General features: G+C 47.0%; 1 protein-coding gene across 1 annotated transcript; it reads right to left on the bottom strand.

The window, feature by feature from the left end:
• Positions 1-9,980: 9,980 nt before the first annotated feature.
• On the bottom strand, positions 9,981-10,928 carry LOC130358129 (olfactory receptor 52P1-like). Its single transcript, XM_056560958.1, has one exon. It carries the CDS (start codon positions 10,917-10,919, stop codon positions 9,981-9,983), a length of 939 nt encoding a protein of 312 aa, XP_056416933.1. The 5' UTR covers positions 10,920-10,928.
• Positions 10,929-11,659: the final 731 nt, after the last annotated feature.

Consider the following 11,659-nt stretch of genomic DNA (forward strand, 5'->3'; position numbering starts at 1 on the left):
AATTAGACCCATTGAGAGTTCATACAAACAAGGCACAATCGATGTGGAATCGCTATATTCCAGGATACCACAGGTACAACAAGGTGCAAGAGCTGTCAGAGAATTTTTTTACAGCTGCGGGGAAGTCTGTCCCCTATTGTGATTTTGTGACATAAGCCATTTTATTTGTATTAAACAACAATTATTTTCAATTTGACGGGGTCTGGTAAAAGCAGTGTACAGGCACAGCCATGGGGACTCCGGTCTCCTGCACCCTGGCAAATATTTATCTAGCTACATTGGAAGACAAGCATCTCTATTCATCTACTAACAAATACACCAAGTATATAAAACTATATCGGAGGTATGTAGATGATATTTTTGTGGTTTGGGACAACAGCGAAGAAATGTTCAACTCCTTTGTTGCAGAGCTGAACAATGTAAATGATATGAACATGCATTTTACTTCTTCATTTCATGACAAAGAGATAACTGTCAGGATCCGGATAGGTATGCAGCGAGGACACTGGTGGTGGATCCTCTGTGTCAGTGGGGTGATGACGTGGGCCGTACCAGGGGAACGGAGTCTAAGGGGTTACTGGTTTTCACCAGAGCCCGCCGCAAAGCGGGATGGACTTGCAGCGGCAGGTAACCCCCAGGTCGTTCCACCCGATAGCGACTCAACCCCAGCTGACAGCTGAGACAGGCGCAGTACAAGGGACAAGGCAAGAGCAAGGTCAGACGTAGCAGAAGGGCAGGGCAGGCAGCAAGGGTCGTAGTCAGGGGCAACTGCAGAGGGTCAGGAACACTGTCTTAGGAATACACAAAACGCTTTCTCTGGCACTAGGCAACAAGATCCGGCGATGGCAGGAAGGGGAAGTGGGTTAAAATAGGGAAGGCCCAGGTGCAGGTACTGATTGGGCCAGGCGCCAATCAATGGCGCACTGGCCCTTTAAATCTCAGAGAGCCGGCGCACGCGCCCTAGGGAGCGGGGCCGTGCGCACCGGGACAGAGCCGACGGAGGACGGGGCAGGTGAGGAGATTGGGATGCGAGCCGCGGGCGGGCGCGTCCCACTACGCGGATCGCATCCCCGCCGGTGACACTAGTGCAGCGTTCCCGGTCAGCGGGTCTGACCGGGGCGCTGCACAGAGGTGAACGCCGCGAGTGCTCCGGGGAGGAGCAGGGACCCGGAGCGCTCAGCGTAACAATAACTTTTCTGGAAGTTCTAGTCTTATTAGAGGAAAACCAAGTGGTGACCAAAGGATACAGAAAGCCCTCCTCTCCAATGCTGCATTTACACCATGACAGCTTTCATCTAACCACACAAAACCACACAAAAGCAGCCTTGCAATACAGCCAACTACTACGGCTTAAAAAAATACACAGCAATCATACTGTCTATCAAAATCAAGCCGATCAGTTAATCAGTCATTTGAGAAAAAGGAGCTATCCCAAACAGGTATCTGAGGATGCTCTAGAAAAAAGAAATCACGTTCTTCTCTGATTAACAAAGTTAAAACTGACAACCATCCAGATGAATTTAAGCGCTTCATTTTTTCATTCAAATTTAGCAACATGTCTCATATGCTAAAAAGACCATTTTAAAACATTGGTCCTTGTTAAAAGAAGCAGAAGTATAGGAAAAAAACTGCGATGGCGCTCCCAAGGAAGTAACCCGAAGTCGTCGGTATTGATGAAGAATAAATAATTTATTTACAGCATAAGAAAATAATAAATAAATAAAGCAAGACGCGTTTCGGGAGTCACAGCTCCCTTTCTCAATTGCAGGTGGTTGCTGTATGGCAAGGTGACAGGTATACGTGTTTAAATACATAGAAAAATGGCTCAAAAACCAGGTGAGCTGGTGACGTCATGTGGGGTGGGTACCAGGGCCAGGTGAGGGCTGGGCACTAAAGACCTACATACTAAAACATAATCAATGAAAGAGCATGAAAACCACATAAAACATGTAAAAAATGCATAGGTATAGTCTTTTACAGGAGTATTTGGATGTTCAAATCGAACCGCGAGAAATGTCCATGGTGGTGACCAATCAAAAAGCTGCCGGTGTCCGTGGGACCAATCAGGAGGCAGTAGGAGGAGTCTGTCATCGCTGTGCAGGGTTGCCGCTGCGGGAATGAATGGAGACGAGCCTCTCGAAGCTGATAGGTTGCTTGCTGTGGGATGGAGGGGGGTGGCCAATCGGGAGTGAGCCGTACATGGCTGTGTACAGTTACGTAGTCATAGGGGAACAAAGGCCGTATGGGGATATAGTCCAATGGTGAATAAGGGGATAGCGGGCTGGATGCTGATTGGCTGTTCATGATGTAGGAAGAGCCAATTGGAGGGGGGACGTATAAGTCCGGGTAGCAAGTCTCTGCCGCTGGTGGCGGTAAAGGAAAGTTCAAAAGTGTCAGCCAATCGCTGCTGGACTGGTCCAGGCTGCGGCCAATCAGGATGAAGACGTGTTTATCCTCTACGGTTGATTCTTGGAAATGTCAGCGGCAAATCTATTTTGAAGAATACGACCAATGGCTGCTGGGCAGGTCTCGGTGGCGACCAATCACGAAGAGGGAAGATATGTAGCGCTGTCAGGATGCCGGTGTCGGACTTAATCATCGTCCAGGCGGGCTGTCAACTGATCTGGAGGCAATCGAAGGCAGTCAATTGATCTGGAGGTCATCGAAGTTCGGAACTCAATCGGCACTTTTCATGAAGGAGCTGTAGACCTGTAGGGGAAGGAAGAGGTAGACAGGGAGGGGAAAGACAGGCGGTTTAGGTGGCGGTCCGGTGTCAGCTTGTCCCGCAGTGAGGAGGCATCTGGTGCGGCTGTCACAATGTCATCGGAACCTTGTGCTGTCTTGAGGGGGCATCAGTGGGTGGACTGGGGGCATGGATTAGGTGACGTTTTCGATGTATTCATTCAGACCCGAGGGTGTCAGAGTTTTGAGGGTGAAGAGCCAGAAATGTTCACGTTTCCTCAGTACTGCGAAGCGGTGGGCGGTGTCAGCGGAGATGTGTTCGATAGGTGTGATGGTGTGACACCTGAAGTCGTTGCTGTGCTTTTCCGCTGCATGCCTGGAGACACTGTGGAGTTGGTACCCCTTAATGACGTTGGATCTGTGCTTGTTGATGTGCTGATTCAGTGGTTGGATGGTACGCCCGACGTACTGAAGACCGCAGGGGCACTCGAGGAGGTAGATCACGTACGAGGTGCTGCAGTTGATGAAATTCTTGATGGGGTAAGTGATGTTGGTGATCCTGCAGGTGAACTTGGTGCATTTATTTGCAATGTTGCAGAGGGGTTTGCTGCACTTGTAAGACCCGGTGACAGGTGGGGTGTCCAGCAGGGTAGTCTGTTTCTTTGGTGCTTTGAGCTTACTGGGTGCCAGCATATTTTTAAGAGATCTGTTCTTTCTGAAAGTGATGTTGGGTCTGGGTGGTAGAATGTCTTTAAGGAAGGGGTCCAGCAGGAGAATCTTCCAATGATCTGTGATGATCTTCTTGATGCTTTTGTGGTCATCATTGTAGGTAGTAATGAAGTTGAAGGAGTGTGTATGTTCAGGTGGGTCATTGTTGGTGACCTTAGGTTTTAAGCACTCTTTCTGAGAGAATTTACTAGCCTTGAGTTTGCTCTGGTTGATGAGTGAGGTGGGATAGCCTTTAGATTTGAAGCGCTGGTCCAGGATCCTACTTTGATCCACAAAGTCTGAGGGTTTGGTGCAGTTTCTTCTGATTCTTTTGTACTGACCATAGGGGATGTTTTGTGTCCACTTCTTGAAGTGGCAGCTGTCATAGTTGAGATAGCTGTTCCCATCCACTGGCCACCAACAGCAGAGACTTGCTACCCGAACTTATACGTCCCCCCTCCAATTAGCTTTTCCTACATCAAGAACAGCCAATCAGCATACAGCCCGCTATCCCCTTATTCACCATTGGAATCCCCATACGGCCTATGTTCCGCTATCACTACGTAACTGTACACAGCCATGTACGGCTCACTCCTGATTGGCCACCCCCCTCCATCCCACAGCAAGCGACCTATCAGCTTTGAGAGGCACGTCTCCATTCATTCCCGCAGCGGCAACCCTGCACAGCGATGACAGACTCCTCCTACTGCCTCCTGATTGGTCACCACCACGGACATTTCTCGCGGTTCCATTTGAGCATCCAAATACTCCTGTAAAAGACTATACCTATGCATTTTTTACATGTTTTATGTGGTTTTCATGCTCTTTCATTGATTATGTTTTAGTATGTAGGTTTTTAGTGCCCGGCCCTCACCTGGCCCTGGTACCCACCCCACATGATGTCACCAGCTCACCTGGTTTTGGCGCCATTTTTCTATTTAAACACGTATACCTGTCACCTTGCCATACAGCAACCACTTGCAATTGAGAAAGGGAGCTGTGACTCTCAAAACGCGTCTTGCTTTATTTATTTATTATTTTCTTATGCTGTAAATAAATTATTTATTCTTCATCAATACCGACAACTTCGGTTACTTCCTTGGGAGCGCCATCGCAGCTTTTTTCCTATACTTCTGCATTACTCTATGGACTCTCCTCTGGGCTCCGTCCACACACTGCTGGCCTGCATACCAAGCTACCATCACCGGCAAGGGATATGCTACCCCCACCTGGGTACCCACCTAAACCGGCTAAAGACTTACACAGCACCCGACGCTACCTCCGCTTTTTTCCTCGATATTCTGCATGTTAAAAGAAGACCCGGATCTCCAAGAGATAGCAAAAAATAAACCACTACCTGCCTCTTTCTCCACTGCATACTGCCACGGTGCATCTGGGTCCTCTGTCTCAACTTCCTCATAATAACCCTCCAGCTCCTCTGGCTGCTCCTGCTCCTCCTCTCCTGTCAAATTACTAGAAAAAACACCCATTTTGTGAAACCTAAACTTTGCTCCACTGTGCCTCCTCCTCCAGTTCAGCCCCTACAGGGCTCATGTGGCCATGAGATGTAGGCGCCACATCTCCATTGCTCTGACGAGCCATTATTTCCAATACGTGTTGTAAGAAATGAAGCAGTGGAATGACGTTGTTCATCCCGTAATCCTGGCGACTGGCTAATAATGTGGCTTCCTCAAAGGGCCTCAGCAAACGGCATTTGTCACGTATGAGCTGCCACTGGTTCACATTGAAGTTACACAGGGGAGTACTCCTATCTGCTTGGATCATCAAGAAATCGGTGATGGCTTTACTCTGTTCGTCGGTCAAACATATGGCGGGTGGCATTCCAACGTGTGGAAACATCACAAATCAGACTATGTTGGGCGATACCGTTCTGACGCTGCAGCTCCAGGAGGGTGTGCTTGGTGGTGTACAAGTGGCTGAAGTGCTTGCAAAGTTTCCTTTCCATTGTTAGGATGTCCTGCAGATGGGGGGAACACTTCAGGAATTGCTTGACAACCAGATTGAACATGTGTGCCATACAGGGCGCATGGCTCAGCCTTGCTTGTCGCAGCGCGGACACGATGTTCTTCCCATTGTCAGTCACCATGGTTCTCATTTCCAGTTTTCATGGCGTAATACATGCTCCGATTTCTTTATGAATGACTTTTAGCAGTTCCTCCCCTGTGTGACTTCTTTCGCCAAACCATGTGAAGAACAGTGTGACACCGCCGTGCCCTGCACACATGGTATGATAAGGGCCAATGAGACTTGTCTGGGCAGTGGAGTCTGAGGTTCAAATAATTTTTATTGACTTTTTCCAGAAATTTTTTTCACAAGACAGAATTGGCCAATAGATAACAAACACGTTCAAAAGAACAATACAGAAATAAATAGAACAGAATCATACAAATTCTTTGGAAATGATCACTCAGTTTAGATACACAATTAATCAGATCCATCGGATATTGTATAAGCATATCCGGAATGTGTTGGAAAAATCTATAAGATTTACCATTAATTAAATGAACAGATAACTAATAACTTTACTATACCTGAAGTAGTCCATCAGCAAGTAAATTTATGCAGGATCCCGCAGTCCTCCCCTCTCTCGCCACAGGCAGCCATATAAAGTATGAGGAGAATATACCATACATCATGTAATGACCTATGTACATGTGTACGTAGCCCTTGGTACAGTCTACACACCAAAACGGTACTGAGGACACAATGGAGGATTAGGAGGTGAACTTGCACACTGTCACAGGACCAATGGCCTGAGAGTGTGGAGGAGGAAGCGGCATGACTTGTCCAAGTTGGGGTTGTGGCTGTGCAGGAACCACATTCACCCAGTGAGCCGTAAAGGACATGTATTGTCCATGACCATAGTTACAGCTCCAGACATTGGCATTGCTGTGCACTTTGGTACACACTGACAGGCTCAAGGACTGGACCACCTTCTCTTCCAAAAGATTGTGCAAGGCTGGTACTGCCTTCTTTGCAAAGAAATGACGGCTTGGCACTCTCCACCTCAGGTCGGCACAAGCCATCAATTCTCTGAAAAGTCCACCACTTGAAAATGGAGGGACTGCATCACCAGCAACTTGGACAGGAGCACATTCAACTTCTGCGCCGTTGGATGAGTGGGCGCATACTGTTGTCTCTTGGACATGGCTTCGCTGATGGATTTTTAACGGAACGACTGACTGAAAGTAGGAGAAGCAGGAGCATCTGGAGCGACAGAAGGAGGGTATGACACACACAAACCTTCGGCTGAGGTGGTGGAGCCTTGGCTGGCTGAAACATGGAGCGGTGATCCAATGGGCTATGCAGCAGGCTGGACCACCATATCGGAGCCACAGTTCTCCCAGGCCACTTTATGTTGGCGCAGCATATGTTGACGCATGGCCGTGGTGCCGCCATTGGGACCCTGGCCACGCTTCACCTTCTGCCGAAATATCTTGCATGTGGCTATGTGAACCACCTCTGGATGCTTAATGAAAAACTTCCACACCACCGAGTAGCTGATTTTCCCACCAACAGTCCACACTAGTTGACTGCTACTGCCGCCGTCTCCAGGAACCTCTGTTCCACTACCTCCCGGAAAGGTAGGCTGCCGCAAAGCAGGTGGTCTCCCCCGGGCACGTTTGGCTCCAGAATTTCCACTTCTGCCACCATGCTGACTGCCAACCATGCTACCACCTTGCTCGCTCAGCTGTTGCCTCACGGGAAACCTGAAACTCTCTTCTCCTGATGATGATGAAGCCCCTTCTGCACCCGGCTCCCAAGTGCGATCGGCTTCATCATCATCATCAACAAGTGTCTGCACGTCACAGATGTCCTCCTCAGGTTCCTCAACAGTGTCTGCTTCAGGACCCTGAACCCCTGCAACACCTCCTTCCACGTCACTCTCCTCATCACTACTTGCCCGCCTAGCTGAGGAAGTGGCAGATGTCTCCTCCACTTTTTGGCTGGGCAGTAGCTGCTGACTGTCCTCTGTTAGATCGTCCTCAGTGAATAGTGGAGCTGAACCCACAGCATAAGATACTTCTGTAGGGGAGGGAACAGCATAGGACAGAGGCAATGGGAGGACAGGGAATGCTCCCGGGCCATGCCAACTGAGGGTTGTGTCTGAGGATCCCACCGACTGTTGACTGTGGTGTCAGATGTCACTTGATGATGTGGATGACCGTGTTAACCAATCAATGATGGCAGATGGTTTGTATTCGAGACACGACCGCTGGCTGATAACGGGAGATCAGACCGCTCGCTGTGACTCCTGCTGCCACTCGCCCCTAGTCTACTGCGACCTCAGCCTGCACCTGATGAATTTAGGCCTCTGCCACTCCTCTGTGCACGTCCTGGCCCTTCTCTGCCTGACATACTTAGTGCTTATATGATGGGAGTACAATACGCTTCACTATGCTTGAAACAGTATTTGTCTAGAACAGCAACAGGTGTGTACTTTTGGCTGGCCTTTCACAGTATCTAGGCCCTAAAAACTTTATCAGGAACAAAATAGTACAACACTTAGATGTAGGTATGTGGTATGCACTAATGAGGGCAGAAAAATGCGCTACAGTACGCTTTAAAAAATGTATTGGAGTAAAACACCAGCTGGTGATTACTTTTTCCTGGCCTTTCACCATATCTAGGCCCTTGAGACCTTATCAGGAACAAAGGGTTACAACACTTAGATGTACGTATGTGGTGTGCACTTATGAGGGCAGTAAAATGCGCTACAGTATGCTTAAAAAAGTATTTGTGTACAACACCAGCTGGGAAGTACTTTTGCCTGACCTTTCACAGTATCTAGGCCCCTGAGACTTTAACAGGAACAAAATAGTGCACCACTTAGATGTACGTATGAGGGCAGTAAAATGCACTACAGTACGCTTAAAAAAGTATTTGTGCACACCAGCAGTACACACCAGTGCTGCAGCACCCAGTCGCTGTGTACTACACCCAAAATTGCACTCTCAATCTCACTCCCTTTCCTATCAGTGGTTCTAGGCAGGATTTGTGCTTGAGCTGAATCGCTGCTGTTCTTCTGTGCAACACATTGTGCAACACACTGCTCTCTGTAATAGAACTCTGTAGACAGTGACTGGGAGGTGAATCGCTGCAGTAAGAATACTTTTCTGTGCAACACACACTGCTCTCTGTCTCTTTGTGCCACAGGATACTGATGTGATTAGGAGGTGAATCACTGCTGCAAAAAGCTTTTCTGTGTTGTTTGTTTAAATTTTATACTTGGAGATGTGTAAACTCCAAAATAAATGCGCCTTGAATATCTTCCAGGCAGCATTAAGGTAGCACCTGTGAGGCCAGGCACCCATATGAGCCAACTCAGGTGGGGCTTGCAGTTTGCCTCCCTCCTCCCATTGCATGTGTGCTCAGTCACGCTGGAGGGTATCTGGGAGGAAGTTGTGAGTCAACCGAATGCTGCCGTAATTACCCACTGGCCCCTGTTTTGCTTATCAAGCACAGGAAGGATTAGCATAGGTCCCGCACCATCTTGAGAAACCTTGGCATTGGTGTGCGGGCTCTGGTGTGTCCTTCATACAAGAATACACTGGCGAATGTCTCAATTTTAACATCAGTGTTGAGGGATAGCCAATGTATTGTTTACATCTACCACAGTAATGACCCATATTCCTGTATTGTATTCTAATTGTTACACATCCGCACCGTTTATCTGGTGTAGGATTCTATTGTGGAACTTGTAGTCCGCTGCAGGCATCCTCCATTGTATGCATTTTTATGCTGGGGATCGCCCTTAGCAACGGACTACAAGGGCCGGATCTGCTCCCCCAGTATAAATGCACAACCGCATCTGGGGTAGACACCTCCAGCCATTTGAGTTCACGTTTTTTGTTGTTTGTTAACACACAGCGCTGACTGTCCCTATCTATTTCTCTGCAGTGAAAGGCTGAAGTGACTGTCCGCAATATGGCTGCTGATTATATAGGGCTGTGACATCACAGGGGTGACTGGCTGCTGATAGGCTACATCCTGCATGGGATTCATCCCGCCTACCATTGTTCCCACCTTCCCAGGATTCCTCAGGTGTCCTCACATGTGGATTCCCCATTTTAGATGCCCTGGAGCCTGGACCACAATAAATGGAGTTTAAGGAAGCGATCTGCTTGATAAAATCGCCGCAATATTTGTATTCATTGCAAATCAAATTTTTTCTGACATTCGTAACAAATTCGGATTGGTCAGATTCGATTTGCTCATCCCTAGTAACCAGCACTCTACCTACTATATTCTTTGAAGACAAGATGGGCCTGTGCATTGTCTACTGTGCAGACTTATGGTGCTTAATAATACATATCATTCATGGCAAATACTGTTTTTTATATTACAGTCTCCACAACGTTCAGAAAGTTTAGAGTTTCAGCACATTCTTCCCAAGTCTCTTTACATTGATATAATATATTATTGGATTTGACACGGGAGGAAAATATCAGATAGAGACTTGACAGAACGATTCAGGTGGATGGAGCTGTTCCCCAAACTATAGGCCATGATGGACCTACAGTATTGTCTTATGTTCTGCATCTTCTATGGCTCATAGTAAACTCCTATTATATGTTCAAAGACTTTCGGCAAGAAAATAATTTTAGCACATTCTTCTGAATCTCTTTTGTATTGATTCCGTATATTATTGGATTAAACATTTGAGGAAAAAACAGGTAAATATTGGACAGAATGATCTGAGTAGACACCACCATGTGTCCCTCAAACCTGTGAGACAGAAATGAGAAGAGCGCTGAGATGTAAGCCACAAGAATGACGCAGATGTGAGTGACACATGTTTTGCGGAGTTTACGGCGAGCCTCGCGAGATGGAATCCTCAGGACGGCCTTCACTATCAAGGTGTAAGACGCTGCAATAAACACAATATCTACTCCCATCACAGAGAGAGCAACAAATAACCCATAGATACTATTAATCCTAAAGTCACCGCAGGAGATCTTGACTACTGCCATGTGTTCACAATAGGTCTGTTTAATAATATGGTTCTGACAAAATGGCAGCCTCTTGAGCAGGAACAGTTCCGGTAACATCAAGAAAATTACCCTTATGGCCCCCAATATGCCAATCTTTGTGATGACCGGGGTGGTGAGGATGGTTACGTACCTTAACGGGTGACACACCGCCACATAGCGATCAAAGGCCATGGCCAAAAGCACCGAGGAGTTGAAAATGGAGAAGGCATGGATGAAGAACATCTGGACCAGACAACCCTCAAAGCTGATCTCTCGATGGTTGAACCAGAAGATAAGAAGCATTTTGGGGATGGTGGAATTAGACTGGACGAGATCTGCGACTAATAACATTGAGAGGAAGATATACATTGGTTGGTGGAGACTTGGCACGGTCTTTATGACGAACAGAACACAAAAAGTAGACAACAAAGTAACTAAGTACATGAAAGAGACGGGCAAAGAAATCCAAACATGGAGATGTTCTAATCCGGGGAGTCCACTCAGGAGGAAATAAGAAGGGAGGGTTAGATTCATGGTGGTGATGGTAATAACCGCGGTCTAGTCAGATCTGACAACATCTGAGATCTTCACACGAGGCCCCTTGTGTCTATAATTCTTTACGTTGTTCGGTTTTGCAAAAAAACCTCAACAATAATTTACTTCAGTAAAAAAAAAATATAATCAAAGAGACGATCTCTCCATATGTCCGGTTCAGTGATCACCTCCGGTGATGTCCCCCCAGGACCTCTCTACTGCCCCGGCTCGTGAATCTTCTTATAGAAATGATCAGTGGCTTCTGTATTACTGAGAAATCTGCGGTTATTATAGAGTCGTGATGTCATCTCCAGGGACCTTCAGGCCTCAAGAGGAAAATCTCAACTTCATTAATTAATTCCATTGGTAGCTTCAGAGTCTCTGCGGCTTCTTGCGTCTTTCTTGGGAAAAGAAGATTCTTTGCTTTTTTTTCCACAAGTGCTGAGGTTCTTGCCATGACTAATCATAATAAAATAACACAACACTAGCTTTCAATGTAAATATTGGCAAAAACCATGTGTTCATGAAAAGTATGAAGTATGTGAGTTCAGGGTGGGAGGTTTTCTAGCTCTGTAGTTCTCAAGTCCAAATTCTATAACACGACACTCAGAAATCCAGGAAGTCCTTACTGAACTGGCAGACAGGCTGGCACTGACCTGACCTTTGGCCCAAATTAGTTTAGTGAAAGGTCCTTGTACAACTTCTCCTTTCTTGAAATACCTTTTGGAGGTTAAAACAAA

This window comes from Hyla sarda, chromosome 2 (assembly GCF_029499605.1).
Source record: "Hyla sarda isolate aHylSar1 chromosome 2, aHylSar1.hap1, whole genome shotgun sequence".
NCBI classification, from domain to species: domain Eukaryota; kingdom Metazoa; phylum Chordata; class Amphibia; order Anura; family Hylidae; genus Hyla; species Hyla sarda.